This window comes from Haplochromis burtoni, unplaced genomic scaffold (genome assembly GCF_018398535.1).
Source record: "Haplochromis burtoni strain Fernald_Lab_line unplaced genomic scaffold, NCSU_Asbu1 Contig_201, whole genome shotgun sequence".
Lineage (NCBI taxonomy): Eukaryota > Metazoa > Chordata > Actinopteri > Cichliformes > Cichlidae > Haplochromis > Haplochromis burtoni.
The window spans coordinates 914,407-932,941 of record NW_024582562.1 but is presented as its reverse complement, the minus strand read 5'-3'; the positions used below and the strand labels follow the sequence as shown (position 1 = coordinate 932,941).

The 18,535-nt window shown below is 41.6% G+C and overlaps 3 protein-coding genes across 4 annotated transcripts in view; 1 reads left to right on the top strand and 2 right to left on the bottom strand.

The window, feature by feature from the left end:
- elmo3 (engulfment and cell motility 3) overlaps positions 1-741 on the bottom strand; it is a 20,706-nt gene extending 19,965 nt beyond the window's left edge. Inside the window, exon 1 of one of the 2 annotated variants that reach the window (XM_005935778.2) lies at positions 465-741. The gene's annotated coding sequence lies outside the window, so the exon portion shown is untranslated. The remainder of the gene's footprint in view (positions 1-464) is intronic. The other variant, XM_005935779.2, reaches the window with a different exon arrangement.
- A 908-nt stretch (positions 742-1,649) lies between these two features.
- e2f4 (E2F transcription factor 4) lies at positions 1,650-11,789 on the bottom strand. The gene is made up of 11 exons (XM_005935776.3): positions 11,236-11,789; positions 9,452-9,561; positions 8,570-8,731; positions 5,100-5,143; positions 4,950-5,014; positions 4,680-4,868; positions 4,503-4,581; positions 4,183-4,329; positions 4,040-4,075; positions 3,783-3,827; positions 1,650-3,445 (listed from the first exon to the last, which is right to left on the bottom strand). Exons 1-11 carry the CDS (start codon positions 11,398-11,400, stop codon positions 3,330-3,332), a joined length of 1,158 nt encoding a protein of 385 aa, XP_005935838.1. The 5' UTR covers positions 11,401-11,789; the 3' UTR covers positions 1,650-3,329.
- A 1,654-nt stretch (positions 11,790-13,443) lies between these two features.
- The window catches only part of cunh12orf4 (chromosome unknown C12orf4 homolog), a gene marked incomplete in the record, with an annotated part of 21,086 nt that continues 15,994 nt past the window's right edge, over positions 13,444-18,535 (top strand). The window contains 6 exon segments of the mRNA XM_014337950.2: positions 13,444-13,528; positions 13,901-14,089; positions 14,299-14,444; positions 17,389-17,570; positions 17,913-18,012; positions 18,179-18,303. Coding sequence (XP_014193436.1) covers positions 13,450-13,528; positions 13,901-14,089; positions 14,299-14,444; positions 17,389-17,570; positions 17,913-18,012; positions 18,179-18,303 — 821 coding nt within the window.

Here is an 18,535-nt window from a genome sequence, read left to right as displayed (position 1 = left end):
TGAGACCCCCTGGACTGGCAGACCCCCCCTACCCACTGTGGAAGTGTGTATGTAGGGAGGGAAGAGCTCAGCTGCCTGAAATTCCTGACCTGACAGAGTCGCACATACACTCGGTAAATCTCAAATGCTACAGGTTTCCAAGAAAAGGATTTATATGGTAGAGAAAACTGGAAGCTGCCTTTTTTAAAATAAAAATAAAAAACAGAAACACTTATATTCGGAGTTTTTCTTATAATAATTATGAATAAGACAATTGCTTTACATATAGCACATGTCAGTTAAGTAAAGTCATGCATTAAGTTAGCAGCTAAACAATGTTTTAGTTAAAGTAAACCATTCAGTGCAACAAGTTTAAAGTGCAGCTAATCTGATATGAGCGCAGCCACAGCGTGCTGGAAACAGTCAACACAACAGTCGTGAAAGAAATGTGAGCACAGCTTTCTTTTTCCCTGAATGCCTCCTACCTGGTATGAGAAGACGAGTCGAGAGCTACTATCCTGCAGGAACCGCCGCAGTCGGACCGAGAAACATTTGCAGCTCCTTTTTTACTCTTCAGGAGGAACCGAGTCGGTCCGCGGAGGTGTGTTCCCCTACAAAAACATCCGACCGCTGACAGAATCTGTACCAGCGTCTCTGCAGAAAGTTTTAACTATGATAAGTTGACCTAAAAGTTCCGGGTCGGCTGGAGTCTCTTGGTCGAGCGTTTTTTCTGGGTTTTTTTTTTTGGGAGTCAATCATCTCTGATTAACAGAGCAGTTTCCGATTTGGATTTTCACAATAATACCCCTCCCGCGTTTCACATTAATTGAACGTTTAAATTGAAAATAAAACTAGAGATAAGGAAGAGAAAAATTAAAATGAGAACAATAACCAACGCCATATATTATTTTATATTTTGCTACTTGATTGTCCATGCAGGAAACCTTTGACCGTCATATTTCTTTCTTTCGAGCGATACAGTGCTTTTACTTTGAAACAAAAACGACATACATACCGGAGGTGTCGTTGCTGCTTATGGTGACTTCTATCATATTTCTTTCACATTTCTTCACTAGCACATAAAATTGAATTCAAAGTTCCGGTGGCGTACAGCTGGTTACCGCCGCCCCCTGCTGTCGCCTCATTGTCCAGCAGAAAGACTTCTGTATGTATCAGGATTAATGTCAGAAAAAAGGAAGCAGAAAGACCTTCCTGTCCTGCTAAAGTGCTATCAAGATATTGCTGATCATGTTCCCCTTATATGCGAAATACTTTATCCACAGATTTTCTGCCTTTGTTTACAGATGACAGTAAAATTGACACGAAATGCGAGGAGGAAGATAACCGGGAGTGAGAGCCAACAGGAAGCTCATAAAATGGGATGTATGTTTATCAAATAGCTGCTATGACTCAGTTTCTCTACTTTCATCACAATGTGCAGAAGCTTTAAAGGCCATATGGCAGATACATAATAGAAGGATACTCTACTGGTCAACACATAGTGGACCATCTGCGTAGAGTCTAAGGTCTGAGAGCCTAATCCCAGAATCCCATTACTTTTATCCTTCAACAGTTCCTCATAATCAGGTTACCAGTTACAGTTGGAATGAAATCAAGTGTGTACTGTAAGAAACGACCAGTAAGTAACAAGCCACTCAAAAACATGCAAATAATATTTAAGTGTTTATTGTGTTCCATTTGATGCAACTACAGCTTAGCAATTGTGATCCTGTTAAAAACTGACTGCATACTCGAGTCTTACATGGATACGATTTGTTCAGCGCCCACTGCTGAAACCCCGGCAGCTCACGACACTTCCAAAACACGAAAACTGGATATCGACCGAAGAGAGGATGAGTAGCAACCAGTCTGTCCACAGTGACGTCAAAAGTGCAACGACGGGAAAGGATGCTTTGCTGAAGCAGGTTTTGTCGATAAATTTCTTGAGTAGCTCCGAATCAGTGGCAAGAATCCTGTAATAATATATCTAGCTGGTATAAAAAATAAATGCTATTCTATACAAGCAGTAGAGGGAGATATACACAGTACATACTGTACAAACACACGTCTTCCAGGGTAAAACAGGATGTTACACATTGAAATGATTTTACAGAAGAAAGCACTTACGCGTCCTTTGCGCAGAGAGAATAAACTAAGGTGAAAGGTGTAATTTAGAGTGATGGGCAGATTTTCCGCTTACAACAAAAACCATTAAAACTACAGAAAAAGGGATCTGTGCCACATATACACTTAAAAAAAAAAAGGATAATTCAAGAAATACACGTTTCACTGCAGCAATAAAAAAGTACATCAAAAATGCCTTTTACATACAAATGATGGCATTCATATACATACATGATGAGTGAAAGAAGTCATTTTGGAAGGAGAGGGGAGTTTGTCCTCTGACAAACAGGAGTTAATGACTAAAGTGAGCCCGATTTTCTTAAAAAAGAGAAAATTGCAAGTTTACAAGCACTAGTACCAGCTTGAAGTCAGTTATACAGCGAAGTTTACAGAAGATTTTTGATTTTAGCAAGCACCAAGTTTTACCTTTTAATTAAATGATGTTTTTTGGTCCATGATTCCTTGTATCACAAATTTAAATAGGCTTAGTTTTGCATTAAGATCATGAAACTGGTACAAAAAACACTCGAACTCTGAAGGATTTGAAAATGTCCCATTATGCTAAAGAAAGCAGTTCATATAAGACTACATGGTATGATTAACTGAGTGTGGCGACTTGGTTTACCTGCAAATGATTTCTCTGTGAAGTTCTAATGCGCTGGTAATACAAAATATATATTCTCTATGTACATGAGGACAGTGCATTTTAACCAGCTCTGTTTGGACTCAGTGAAGTCATGCATGAACTTAGCGTGCCATGACTTTTAACCTGATAGTAAAAGGTTTCTCTTAAATCCCGGAGACTTCTGACTTAAGAGATCGGTCTATACAAAAACACACTCACAGACACACTCGCATCAAGTGTGCCCACGCGCTCTTGCTCACAAGCACGCGGGAAGCCGATACACAAACATAACCCCTTATGATACATAAAAATCCCCCAAAAATATAATTCCGACTCTTTTTTCCTTGGAAAATCGGTAAGTAAAACGTTTTGTTCTCGCCTGTGTTTCTTCAGGAGGCGGCACATGGAGCTGCTATCAGAACTCAGCTGGAGCTCATCGTGTCAGTGCAGAGGTGCCCTTAAATGCTCCTCAGGTGGGGATGGCTTTCCTGCACCTCCTCCCGCCTCCACCGTTACAGAGAGGGAGGGGCAAAACTCGGATAAAATGAGGGTAGATTATATTTGGGCCAACTGTTTCCTGCTCTGACGACAATCTCGGAGGTCAGAGGTTGAGAATGGGGACGTCAAACAGGTCACACAGACCTTCTGTCTCGTCCAGGTTGTATATGTAGTCGTGGTCACTGGGTGGAGGTGACAGGCGAAGGAGAGGAGAGAACACTGGGGGTGAAAGAGAGAAATACATGAGACCTATTATAGAGAACTGAGATCAGGCACCTTACAGCGTGGTATAAATTAGAAATACACAAGCAAATCATTTTTTCCAAAAACCCTTCACTGCAATTTCCTTCTTCTCCAACAGCTCGACATTCAATTCCAAACAGAACGCAGATATTTGTAGAGTCATCTCAGCAGTTGAGCTCAACTGGTTCTCGAGGGACAAATGAGCCCAAACACGTTCGGGCTAAGATTTTCCTGCACAAACGCTCCACTTTGGAATCTTTCTGGGAATACCTGAGAAATACAAATATTCCAGCTCGTCTGTAGGCAAACATACCTTCTGATGACATCAAGTCCTCCAGCAGGTCACCACTCATGATCTCTGTCAGAGGAACAATAAAATCAAGAGACATTTTTAAAGCACCAAGTCTGCAGGAGAATGAAGACAAGTGGCCTGCATCAGCAGAAACGTTCCTAAGGAAACGTCAACTTCTGCAAGAAGCCAGAATGTCACGATCTGGTAAATATTTCCAATGCACTCGTTCAATGTACAGCAACCAATAATGTAGCTACGTAAGCTCAGGAGAAGTTTACCTTTTGTTGGGTCAAACATTTCAGAGAAGTCCAGCACTACAGAGAAAAGACAAAAACAACCAAAAAAATAAATAATAATAAAAAAAAAAACAGTGTTGCAGGCAACTGTAACCAAACCTTTATTAGAACAGGGTAACACTCACACTCAGATGGACCTGACTTCATTGGTTCGAATCCTGCAGAGGCAGAAGACGACGCGGGACCGTCCAGAGAGGCGGACGACTGCAGCTGCTGAGTAACTGCAGCGGGCGTTTCGGTTGTTGGGCTGAGCGCTGTGGTGGCTGTCACCTCTGAGATAAAGGCAAGAATCACACAACAAAAACACAGTTTGACATAATGTTGGACAAAATGTGAACCACGATAGGAAACAGTGTGGGTGTTGAGAGGAAACGTTCCAGGCGCCATTTGTTACAACCAATTTTCCCCGTGTGGGACAATTAAAAGATTACTCGATTCTCCTTACCCGTTGCTGTCTGGATGGCCGAAGGGGCCGATGTGATAGGAGCTGTTTTTGTGGGAGGAGCAACAGCTGTTTTAGGGACCTGCAGAGGAAACAAACAAAGGTGGTCCAGTACTCTAGTATAAGATCACTGTTCTTATTATTGGCACCTCAGACTCACTAAACAAAGAGAAAATGGACCTGTGTGGTGGCAGTGGGCAACTGGGAGGTAGGTGTTGGAGCTGGGAGGTTCTGTAGGACGTCATCTGGAGGAGGAACGGGCAAAACAACGGGAGAGGCACTGGAGGGGTCTTTATTGACCAATAAAACTTCAATGGGACCAGATGTACTTTTAAGACGGATCTGGTATTTTCGCTGTCCGTTGAGAACCTGCACACACGCACAGTCGGAGACGTGAGCGAAACAACAACCGGACCCGAGAGAGGAAAATCCACCACAGACGTCACTTACACATTCTGGTATGGGCACCTCTAGCTGTGTGCCTATTGGAGCACGGATGGCGAGGAGAGTGTCACCTGTGGAAGGAGGTGGCGAGTGAGAACAGTTGCTTTTGAGTGAAAGAGCGAAATGCCTGCAAATCCAAGCGTGCGAAACAATTACCTTTAAATGCTCCACAGAGATCTTCGTGCTTTACATAGGCCATAGTATGAATGTGTTAAGTGCAGCAGCAACCACATCTGGCACACAAACTCAAGTGTTCTCAACAGCACACCTTTGTACACAAACACTAACAGTGACTGACAGACTTTAATGAGTATTTGACAGAGTTCAAGTTTAAGCTTGAAAGAAAAACCCTTACATCTGTAACTAAACTGCAGATTTATTAGACGCCCTCAGAAAGTCCCGGAACACCTTGTGACATCATTAGGAGAATTTCCTCAGACATTAAAAGTCTCTTTCTTGGACCACAGAAGAAATGCTTCACCTGTACTTCATACTCTCTGAAGACCTTTGAACACTAATATAGAGGGTTATGGTTGTCTTTCATTAAGCTGCAGCTCACTGTGCAATGCAGACACGAGTCCGACTGTAGTCCAACCTACCAGTCAAAGGTTTGGACATGCCTGTTCAGTTCATGGTTTTTCTTTATTTTTACTACTTCCTACATTTTATATAAATACTGAAGACATCAAATATATGAAGCAAGACTTATGGAATTATGTAGCAAAGGAAAAGCTGATAAATAACTCTAAATGTGTCTTATATTTTAGATTCCTGTAAGCAGCCGCCCTTTGTTGACAGCGCTGCAAACACTCGGCCTTCTCTCAACGAGCTTCATGATGTCGTCACCTGAGATGGTTTCACTCCACAGGTGTGCCTGTCAGCGATCATTTGTGGAATTTGTTGCCTTGTTAATGGGGTTGGGACCATCAGGTGTGTTGTGCACAGCTGACAGCCCTATTTGACAACTGTTAGGATTCATATTATGACAAGACCCAATCAGCTAAGTAAAGAGAAACAACAGCCCATCATTACTTTAAGAACTGAAGGTCAGTCAGTCCAGGAAACACTAAAACTCTGAATGTGTCCCCCAAAACCATCAAGACTACGATCAAACTGTCTGACATGAGGACGCCCCAGGAAAGGAAGACCAAGAGTCACATCTGCTGCTGAGGATACATTCATCCGAGTCACCAGCCTCAGAAATCATTAACAGCAGCTCAGATTAGAGCCCAGATAGATGCCGCACAGAGCTCCAGCAGCAGACACATCTCTACATGTTCAGAGCAGACTGTGTGAATCAGGCCTTTATGGTCAAATAGCTGCTGAGAAACCACGACTAAGGAAAAGCAACAAGCAGAAGAGATTTGTTTGGTCTGAGAAACACAAGGAGTGGACGTTAGACCATCTGTGCTTGGTCTGATGAGTCCAAATTTGAGATCTTTGGTTCCACCCGCTGTGGAATGGAGGAGGTGTGATGGTGTGGGGGGGCTTTGCTGGTGACACTGTTGGGGATTTATTCAAAACTGAAGGCACGCTGAGCCAGCATGGCTACCACAGCATCCTGCAGCAACATGCATTTATTTTTAACAGAGCAATGACCCCAAACACACCTCCAGGCTGTGTCTGGGCTATTTGACTAAGAAGGAGAGATGCAGTGATGTGTCAGATGGCCTGGCCTCCACAGTCACCTGAACCCAGTGGAGATGGTTTGGGATGAGATGGAGCGCAGAGTGAAGGCAAAGGGCCAACAAGTGCTCAGCATCTCTGTGAACTCCTTCAAGTCTGTTGGAAACCATTTCAGGTGATGACCTGATGAAGCTCACGGAGAGAAGGCCAAGAGTGAGCAAAGCAGGAATCAAAGCAAAGGGCTGTTAGGAAGGATCTGAAATATAAAACATGTTCTGAGTTAGTTCACACTTCTTTCCTTTACTACTTAATTCCAAGGTGTTCATTCATAGTTTTGATGCTTTCAGTCAGAATCTACAATGTAAATAAAAATAAAGAAAAACCATTAATGATAAGCTGTGCCCAAACTTGACTGGCAGTGTATGCCAATACCCACAGCTGAATCAAGCCAGATCTTTGGCATTGCTCAGAGTAACATTTATGAACCTGCAGCATTATAAAGAACAACAAAATAAACTACCACAGCTATGCAGATGACACACAAATATATATCACAATGTCACCAGGAGACCGAGGCCCTGTGCAGGCTCTTGGTAAATGCATTGAGGACATTAATGACTGGCTGTGCCACAATTTTCTCCAGCTAAACAAAAACAAAACTGAGGTAATAGTCTTTGGAGCCAAAGAAAAACGATTACAGGTCACCAGAGAACTTCAATCTATACACCTAAAAACCACAAACCAGGCGAGAAATGTGGGTGTAGTGATGGATGCAGACCTAAACTTAGAAAAACACATTAAGACAATAACAAAGTCAGCTTACTATCACCTCAAGAATATATCAAGGATAAAAGATCTGACGTCTCAACAGGACCTGGAAAAACTAGTCCATGCATTCATCTTTAGTAGGCTTGATTACTGTAACAGCATCTTTACAGGTCTACCTAAAAAATCAGTCAGACAACTACAGCTCATTCAGAACTCTGCTGCTCGAGTCCTCACTAAGACCAAAAAAGTGGACCACATCAGTCCAGCTCTGAGGTCTTTACACTGGCTGCCTGTCCGTCAGAGGATAGACTTTAAAGTTCTGATGCTGGTCTATAAAGCTCTGAATGGTTTAGGACCAAAATACATCAGTGACCTCCTGACCCAGTATGAACCTTCCAGATCCCTCAGGTCATCTGGATCCGGTCTTTTATCAGTTCCCAGAGTCAGAACCAGACACGGAGAAGCTGCATTCAGCTTTTATGCTCCTTATATCTGGAACAAACTCCCAGAAAGCCTCAGATCAGCTGAAACACTCAGTTTATTTAAATCCAGGTTGAAGACTCACCTGTTCTCAGCTGCATTTGAATAAAGCACCAAATCCACACTTTTAAGCTTAAATTTCAAAACTTACATTTTAACTAACGTACTGATTTTATCGACTGTTTTTTTTACTCAATTTTAAATCCTGCTTTTTATTGTTTTTGTTTCCAATGTCTCTGTAAAGCACTTTGAACCACCTTGTTGCTGAATTGTGCTATACAAATAAACCTGCCTTGCAGTACCCACTAGTTCTCTCACACAGGTATGCACTAGATCTGACACTACTCTAATTAAATACTAGAAAACACAAAATGTACAACTGCTGTTATTGTGTGTATATATATTTATATTTCTTCATACATTCTTATATAGTTCTATACTGTGTATTGTGTATTTTGTTGTACAGTTATTTTATTTTTTAACTTTAATTTATATATTTTATTCCTTCCTAGTTAAATTTACCCTTTTTAATTTTCATATTTATTTTCTTATTCATAGCCTTTTCATTTTTTTCTTTAGGTCACAAGCAGTTGTCTAAGCATTTCACTGCATATCGTACTGTGTACGTGACAAATAAAATTTGAATGTACAATCTAACAAGCAGCTTCAATAAAGCCATCGTGTTAAAGCATCCCTGACCACAGGACAGACCACTTCCAGCTAACACCCACAGACTGTGCAGTGAAGGATATGGGCTGTTGTTGGAGTCATCTGTCACGTTCTTGATGCTTTGCTGGACCCAGACTCTCTGCTGGTCCAGCTCGTGTTCACGAAGGGCCAGGTCATCGAGCTCCGCCTTCAGATCAATCAGCTTATCGGCTATCTCTCTGGTGTTGCACCCTGGACCAACACCCCTAAAACACAACGGTAGTAATAGCATGTTTATGTACAGAGAGGAGATAAAGACGCCTTCATGCACACACAAAACTCTTGGCCACTGATCATCTGTTTTTTATTAGAGCCTGGACTCTCAGATTCACATTAATTTGCCCGAACCTGAAAGATTTGAAAATTTCAGAAAGTTTACTTATGCGTAATTAAAGCTTTGATATTCTTTTCTCTCCTGAGTAAAATGAAATGTTAATGTATATTATCAGCTTACATATGTGGGGCTATCCTAGAAGTTGCAGCTACGGTAGACGGGGTCTTTCTATTATTCAGGCGGTGTTATTGTAACTCAGGTGGCATTTATAGTGCATATGGTCTGTGGTCAGTCCTACAGCCCTCATGAGTTATGCAAACTGAAAGTCTGAATGTGCACTTTTCAGTTCATTAGTCATTCCTGTCCCGTTACCACGAAGCTAAAGCCATGAGAGCATCTTCCATGAAACGCAAACATGCAAAGAATAACACCAACAGGCACCACAGTCCTCAGGTTCTCACCTACTGCCCCACCTCTGTCTGCATCTGTAGCACATGCCTCTTGTGCAGAGTGGAAGGTTTGGGAGTGATGCAAGTTCTTGCAAAACATTTATGGTTTCAAAAAGCTTGTACCATCATTACCTAAGCACATGATCCTTCTGTCATGAAAGCCCTGTCAATCACTTGAAGAACAAAATGAAATGTGGACTTACTTCCATTGAATACTATTTTTGGACTTCTTCTCTATCAGTCCAATACCTTCCAGCACGTTAGTGATGTCATAGATACGCCGTTTCTGACGCACAGCCAAGGTGTCTGCCGCCTGAAAGACAAGAAAAATTCATTTAAAACACAGACGACAGCACTTATGTAGCTAACGCATAGACAGGGACTGTGGTATCTAGGCCAACAGGTGCCCTGCAACAAAAAACTTTTAAAGTCACACCAAAAATGGTGGCATAATTTTAACTTCCTTCCTTTCTAGCCCAAATCATCTGATGTGCAACATGCTAATATTAACCATATGGCAAGTGCTGATACTGTAAGCCCACGCGTTATCGTCAGGGCCTGTGGCTAAAGTGGACTCATGGAAGTTCCTTAATGACAGCTCTATTTGAAAATTCACGTAACATAAATTCATATACATTCCCAACATAAAATGCTTCACCCTGCAGCACGCAAATGGCCTTTCAATTATTTTATTTTTTTATTTATTTATTTTCAGCCTAAAAATCAGGGGAGAAAATTGTTTTTTGGCACCAAACTAATTTCTGTCAGTTTTTTCGTAATGGCTCCATATCTCAATAACAGGATCCCTGGAAAAATGAAAAAAAAGTCCTTTGTTGTGTGAAAGTTACAGAGTATAACTACACAACTACAGAATGAATCAGTAAATTTGCTTCATTATCATAGCATTTTTGCACTACCTCCAAGCACTTTGCTCTCCATTGTGTGCCTTTCTATTGTTTTATATATAGACTGTATACATCTCTTGTGTTTGCCATTTATTCCTGATGTCTTTACTAACATACAGAATTTTGTTGTAAATGTACAATGACAATAAAAGGGCTATTTTATTCCATTCTAATAAACTGGTGAAAATTAAAGTTGAGGAGACAGGGAGGGGAAAAGGGGGGTTGGCACTTTATCAGCATTGCACAGTGCAGCTGCGAGTGTCAAAAGCTATGAAGCCAATCTATCTGCTAAGACCCAGCAGCCACTGTGATGCAGTCCAAGTAATGCTTGGCTGGTCAGGCTGCCTTCTGGTTCACTGGTTTAAGAAAACATGAATGGCAGTTTGGTGAAAGGCTTCTATTTATAACACAAGCTGAGAAGTTTGGTTTTCACTTTAAAAACACGTTTTAAACTTCACGACTTTGAAGCCAAATAGTATAAATGGTACAATATTAGACGTTTCAGACTGTAGTTCTATTTATAAGTACAGAAGAGCACAATTATCAAGTACCCAGTTACTTATGGTTAATCTAAAAGCAGCTCATTATGTAATATCAGAAGCGCTTATAACAAGGACGGTGACTGAATGCACTGTCCTTTAGGACACATGCTCTCCGAGTAGCTGCGGGGAAACTAACACAGTGAATGCATGTCGTTAAGTGACAAAGACGTTATCAATCAGAGAAAATTTGTTCATGTGTGAAGATGCAGCAGGGTCGAGTCAAAAGAAAGCGACAAAAGCTGACCCACTTTTTAAACTTTGAATCTGCAGGGGGCAGAGTCTGAAAAGTTGACCGGTGTTCTTAAAGTTCACTTGTTGTCTTTGCTCAGGTCTCTAGCTAAAAACTTGAAAGCAACATTTAAGTTGCGTTTGAAAGTAACCCGGGTGTATTGAAACTGCAGTGCCACGAAAGAAAACCGTTCGAATTAGCCTGTCATACAGCTAGGCTAGGCTAACAAGCTAGCGAAAGTGTAACGACAGCGGACAGGCTCCAAATGACATGTGCTAGCTAACAACAAAGACCCCGGGTTGCATGCTCACAGCTTTTAGGTCCAGCACCCCGTCCTTCGCCTCCTGTAGTAAAGTCACAAACTTGGTCGTGAGCAGCCCCAGGCTCTTTTCGTGCCTGCTCGGGGTCTGCGGCTGCAGCGAGTCCCCCACAGCTACCAGGTCGCCTCTGTTACTGGCCGACTCCAGCTCCATCATCACTCGGGACCAGCTCCGTACTTCCCCCTGCCTCCCCGACCAAATCCAGCCAGCGAGCCCAGGAAAGCACGCCCAGTCAGATAAGCAGAAGGCCGGGATAGCACGACGGCGTTCAAATGTGCTGGTGTAACCCGCGTTTCTCCAATTTATTGCCCCAAATCAAGCCGAACAGGCTGAACACGGTAATTCAATGAGCGAACAGTCGGCGGAGAGCCGTTGGCCACGCGAGGTATGACGGGACGGTTCAATCATTCAAGGGAGTGTCTGCGAAAACTCCATCGTCAAAGAGCGTGGAATAAAGCGACAGCGCCAAGACTTGTAAAGCCATTACATTGTTTCTAGTGCGCTGTTCTATTGTTCGCAATTAAAGGTTAATTTGCAAATTCCTTTCGCTGTTATTTTCGTTTACAGCTACAACACTGAGTTTTTCCGGATTAATGTAGTAGTGCTAGTTTCAGACGCACCCTTACTGACTCAAACTTGAAGAAAACACACGCACGCGTCAAAGCACGTACACGCCTACGCTAGCTTGCGTGCGCGCGGGCAATTACTTTCTAGGATAGTAGAGTATTTAGAATTATTTAGAATTAAGAAGTCCTTTAAAACTACACACACACAAATATCTTCATATACGTTATATAAATAAATAGTATAAGTTGCCCCACAGACTGCACACAGCGCTCACCGGATTCGACATATTTTTAGTCTGCATATTAAATGTACAATCTTGTGTTTTTTATATATTAAACGCGCTTGTACACGTATCAGTGATTCATATTCTAGTATTTATCATTTGACTCTTCGTGGCAGCTGACCAAATTCAAATGTTTATCTGCTAAAAAAGATCATGTGGTTGAAAACATTAGGGAAAGGCGTGGTGTACTTCTCCTTTTTTGTCGGCATGCTGGTTTTGTACACTGCAGATTGTTCATTTGAATGTTTTGGTTTACCACCAACTTAGACAAGCATCTTACACAAAGTCCAAGCTGACGTTTATAGTCGTGTGAAAATTTTTTTAATCCCTTCCTGATTTCTTAGTAGTAAATTCAACAAAATCAGTGTTTGAATGATTAATATTTTATTAAGGAGTAAAAAAAAAAGCTATCCACGTCCCTCTGTATATAAAATAAAATAAATAAATAAATAAATAAATAAATAAATAAATCATTCTCTAATTCCCTTGGCTAATGAGAGTCATTATCTACAAATGGAGAAAACTTGGAATAGTGGTGAAATGCAGGCCCTAGTTAAGATCGGTGACCACCCGTTGCTCATCAAAAGTAAAACAAGAGTCATCTCACCACATTTGGACAGAAAAAAAGGACTGATGAGACAAAAGTTGAACTTTTTGGAAGGTTTGGATCATAAAAGAGATCATCATACCACCCATTAAGCGTGGTGGTGGTAGTCTGTTGGTCTGAGGCTGCTTTGCTGCTTCGGGACCTGAATTACTTGCTGTAAGTGATGGAACAATAAATTCTCTCCCTAACAGAAAAGACTGAGGAAAAGTGTTTGCCCATCGGTTCATGTTATGAAGCTCAAGCGCAGTTGGAATTCAGAATCAGAATCAGAATCAGAATCAGATCAGAATCAGAATGGGGTTTATTGCCAGATGTTGAGGTTTACAACATTAGGAAATTGCTGCGGGGGAACAATAATCTGAAACACACCAGTCAGTCCACCTCTGAATAGCTCAATAAATATTAATATACTGAATATTATATAAATAATTATTCCTCTTGGAATTATTGTTAAGAGAAATAATAGATTCCTTTTGACAGCTGATATATAACCACGTCATCCAGCCGACACTATTTTAAACCAGCAGGGGGAGCTAGTGCCCAAGGGAAAAAATCCCAATAAGTTAAATCTTTCAAGTCAGCAGATTCGTGATGGTAATAACGTTTTTAAAAAGTCCAACACTAAACAATATACAAAAATGTAATTTTATCAGAGCTGCATACAAATGTGTTAGCAGTAGTGACCCAGAGTTGAAATTATAAAAATTACCCCCGAGCTTCTGCGCCGCGAATCTGCTTCTGCTGTCACATGCAGTCAGCTGACTGCGAGCTCAATGATAAACAGGAAGGCTACAGGAAATACCGTTATTACGTTCATCCAGACGCAGGTAATTTTGAGTTTTAGGAAGGTTTCATGTTCATCACATGAAATTGAAAAAAATAATACCGTGGCCGTCTTGGCAGATTTGTGTTTTGTTGTTTTTATTCTGTTTATTTATTTATTTATTTTAGATATGTGGTACTTTAAGTTGTTAGCCGCACTGCTAGCCAACGTTGAGATTCACGTTAACAAACTGAGCAGCTGTTTAGCAGGGATTAAGTTACAGATATTTAAGGCCTTTGTTGTAGCTTGTGAATACCGTGTTTTTGTGCGCAAACATCGGTTGTGTCACAGATTTGATGCGACAGTGTAAAAGTGGCGCAGCACCGGAGGCTTGAATTCATTCATGGTTTTCTGCTATCTTGTTTTGTTTTTTCAGCTGTGACCATGAAGAAGAACAAAGCCAAGGCAAGCAGCAATACTGAGAAGGAGTTTGTGTTCGAGTTCAGGGCAGGTAAACACAACTGTGTCCTTAAAGTGCCCCTGCAGCTTCCTGTGCAGGAGAACATCAGTGACCTTCACGGACGCCTGATGCTGCTGCACAAAATACCCTGCTACTTAGAAAGTGGTGAGATTGTTATTCTTTCCCCTTCCCTGAGTGTAACCACGGCCCTACCTGTAACATGAGACAGCTAGAAGCTGCACTAAAGCATTCGATTACAGGAGCTTGTTACATTTCGTGTACAAAGCTACAGAGTTGCACTTTCCACTTTGCTTGCACAGACCTGAAAGACTTTCTTTTTTTAAATATCTGCTTTGTGTCCTTTGTTGCTCTAGAACTGAAAAACTCACTTTCCAGTTTCGTTGAGAAGGAGACGATTCTGGATTATGACAGAGAGGCAGAGCTGGCCCTGCAAAGACTCACGACAGGAGACGTAGATGTAAACAAGCTCACCAGTGCATGGACCAGGTCTTACGTGGAGGTAATAACGCATTTCATTGTGTTTTTATCGTGTTAAACACAGCACTGTGTGAACTAGGGCCTGGGTTCGAATCCATCAGGGGGCCTTTCTGTGTGTTTGCTTGGGGCCCAAAGTCCAAAGGCGTGCACGTCAGGAAAAGTAGGTGTGAATGTGAGTGTGGAGTGGGTGTCTGTCTCTGTGCGTCCACCCTGTGATGAACTGTCCAGACGCCTGGTACTACACAGCAGGAATTCGCTGTATCCATGCACCTTAACGGTGAACCCTGAGTTTTCAGATCCAAGGAGGTGGTTCACTTCTTACCAGTGGGGCAACGCTTGAAAACCTAACATGTTCTGGAGCAGGTTGTGTTATAGATTAGAGATCAGCAGGTACACGATCACCTCTTACTGACTAATCAGTTCTCCAGAAATTTCTGAAAGATCCCTTTGGATGGAGAGTCTTAAAGTTTTTGCCTTTCTTTGATTGGCATCAGTAAGAATAATAGATTCTTAGATGTAACTTCTTTGATTATTTCTTTTAAATATGAATGTTATATTTAGTCTGTATTATGTGTTTAACCTTTTCATAGTTTTCTAATGTTATAGTTTTATCTTCCTTAGCAAACTTGAATATGTTTGTAGTTGATCAGATGCTGTCAGTGTCGCCCTTTCTGTGTTAATGCAATCGTAGCTAGGTTGATAAATCCTTGGTTAACTTATTGAGTAGATAACCTGCTTTATGTGACCGCTTAGCCTGATTGCTGATGTTAGACTAACTGAAACAAGATAACTGAAAGATCCTTTGGATATGCTGAAGTACAGCCCCCAGCATGCACCCCTCCGCTTACTCTGTGACAGCCAAGATATTTTGGATAAGTGGTTAAGAGAATGGATAGTTCAGAGGTCAACCTTTCTGAAAATCACCTTTCAAATAAAAACAATAGGTGCCTCTTCTAGGAGGCTGAGGCTGGATGATAGGTTTTACTGCCTTAGTTGTTTGGACAACCTTACAGCAAGTTTCTGTTTCTAATGTTACCTATTTTAGGCTGAAGGATGCATAATTTTAATGAAAAACATTTAACTTCACACACGATATTTTATTAACAGTTACAAATCATTTGTTTTAAAGTAAAGTCTTGTTTGGTGCCTAACTATAACTAACCATAACTAAGGCTACGTTCACACTGCAGGCGAAAGCGCATCAAATCCAATTTTTTGACCCTCTGCGACCATCTATCCGATCATGGTGTGACAGTGTGAACGGCACAAATCCGATATTTTCAAAGCCGATCTGGGTCACTTTCATATGTGGTGCTGAATCCGTTACGTATCAGATGTTTTAGAAAGCGACTGCTGTTTGAACGGACGCATTAAATTCGTCTTTTACGTCACTGACACAAGACAGACGCCAATTATCAGCGCCGGAGAAGACATGGTGAACGCTTCCTGGCCATCCAGCGTAGATGTCAGTGAAACTGCTGGGAAGACAACGTGAACATTTTATTTGTTCTGTATAATCTGCAGATTCTGACAGAAATCTGCAGCTAGAAGCAGCGCTCCTCTAACACAGCAATCAGGATCATTATTAGGCCAAATGTAAATAACAAAAAACTTCATAACTTAAAGCAAAAATGGGAAACGTAGAGTACGAAACAAGTCTTTATATTAAGGCCATCAGTCAAACATACTCTTGCTCTGGGTCTAAACAGAGCGCGTCGTGTGTGACGTCTTCTTTGGCGCACGCGGGCGCTTTGAGCGTTCACACTAGAGCGCGTTTGCTGTCGCATTTTATTTTTAGTGTGAACGAGCAGACAAAGAAATCGGATTTGATCAAAAAATCGGAACTGAGCATTAAGACCTGCAGAGTGAACGTAGCCATAGTTACAGAAAACATCTTCCATAAGCGTCGCTATTGTTATATAACACTGTGTTCAAACTGTGACTTCAAAATGCCATGTGGCCGTTAGAATAAGGAATCGTGCTGCGACTGTCTCATTCAGTGACACAGGAAACAGATTAGATTCAATACAGAAATTTGTAAAACTGTGTGGACAAATGTTTCTGTTAAAAATATCTGTTAATATTATGGACGGTGCTTTTTAAGCTTGGCAGGTATTCCAAAAATACATTTCATGCGCTGGCTGCCTAACAGACCCTGATAAATACAGCCCCATGTTTCTGCAGCAGCACAGCAGCGTGGTTTGGAAGCGTCCTTGAACACTCTCACTAACTTTGGAGCGGTCATGGATCATTAAAGTCATTTAAACAGAACTGGAGCAGTAATTGATTATTCATGAGTTCTGGACCCCTCGAAGAAAAACCCCCAAACAAACAAACAAAAAAAATCTTATTACATGAGCCCTCACGCTGTGTTTAATGTCTCTCGCAAGCATTTTACTTGGTTACTTTGATGCATTTCCCACCAGAGATGGGATATATTCACATGCCCGAGAATTGAGTCATTACTTTTGTGCTGTGGATAAATACAAAACAAACACAATTGTGAGAAGCAGACTTTGTGGTTTCCTAATGAAATTGTGTATGGTGTGTTCACTGAGACATTTGTTTAAACCCAAATGCCTCGCTTCATGTTTAAGGAAAGCCGCTGAGATCAGCTCCCGCTGCACTCGCACATTTAGCAGTTTGCCTGCAGTCCCGCTTGCACGGAGTTTGTTGCCTAAACATTCTCGAGCCTGTGTAAATGAGGGGTGTTCACACTGAGGAGTGCTGTTATTTTGCATTTACTGGGTCAACTGGCCTCGTATGTTTTGCAGGTCATAACACAGAAACTGGGACTCTGTATTTTGCCTTCTTTGTTTGGCTACTTGTGCTGAAAATAAGCTGCTTGCTTACTGTTCTTGTTCACAGTCTGATCATGGTTAAGCACTGTACCTCCACCCTTCTTTAACTGCTTACAACTGTCGTTTCACAAGAAGATGTTTTGCTTCCTGCCGTCACTGTTGCAGACGACGCTGGAACATGCGCGGCCTGAAGAGCCCAGCTGGGATGAAGACTTTGCCAATGTGTACCATGAACTGATCCACTCCCCCGCCTCAGATACGCTGCTCAACCTGGAGCACAACTACTTTGTTAGCATCTCTGAGCTCATCAGTGAGAGAGACATGGAGATTAAGAAGCTTCAGGAGAGGTTGGTGTTAGGCAGCATTTGATTGGGATCTTTGGATTTCCTGAACATGTTTTTCTGTCTCATTTCTAAATATTTATTGCCAACAGTTTTGCCTTTAGTTTGTTAGCCAATGTTAGTTCTCAGCCCTCCCCTCTTACTCAACTATTATCAAATAGATCATCATCTCAAATTTCTTCCATGGACTAAAATTAGGTCAGATCTTTTTTCCCTTTAAGCAACCACACTTAAGATGATTTAATATCTGTTTCCTACCACAGAGATAATTTTTATCATGTTTTATGAATGTTTATGTACTTTCCCAACAATCTGTTAAAAATCAATAAATACTTTCCTGTTTTGCAGGCAAGCGGCAGAAATGGACAAAGTCATGCATGAGCTGGGAAACACACTGAGTGACCAGGATGTGAACGCAGTAGCTTCTCAACACTTTGATGCACAACAGGTGATAGGAAGCCGAGGTGCTCGGTAGTTTGTCTCAGTGTTAATAGAAGTGTTGGTTAAAAAAAGATGATTTCACCTGTGACGTTTCAGGAGATACAGGTGGTTTGTTTTTCAAGTAAGCTTTTCGTTTAAAGCCCTGAATGTTTGACATTGTCATCGATGAACAGGTACTCGAAAACAAGTGGGCAAGCGAGCTTAAACAAGTGACGGGCATTCAGAAGCATGAATACCAAGACTGGGTGGTCAAACTGCACCAGGACCTGCAGAAATCCAACAACAGCAGCAAAATAAAGTGAGTTCCTCTCTGTGTATCTGTGTGTGCACACTGCAGTGCAGCCTGTCTTTGTGTTTGTTCTTTGATATATGAAACCTCACTTTCTGCTCGCATTTACCCGAGCTAGCCTTTTCAGGTGTGTGACAATACTCTCATGGATTTCGAGGTACAACAAAATCATGGCTCAAGTGTTGGGGGTTCGCCTTGTAACCGGTCGGTCGTTGTGTCCTTGGGCGAGACACTTCACCCG

Bases quoted from the DNA above. Each gene is read 5' to 3' on its own strand.
- e2f4 (XM_005935776.3), bottom strand. From the start codon at position 11,400: ATGATGGAGCTGGAGTCGGCCAGTAACAGAGGCGACCTGGTAGCTGTG. The intron at 5,015-5,099 runs GTAATTGTTTCG...CTCCTTCCACAG, and splicing joins TCTCTGTGGAGCATTTAAAG to GTGACACTCTCCTCGCCATC. The intron at 4,330-4,502 runs GTAAGGAGAATC...CCTTTATCTCAG, and splicing joins GGCCATCCAGACAGCAACGG to AGGTGACAGCCACCACAGCG.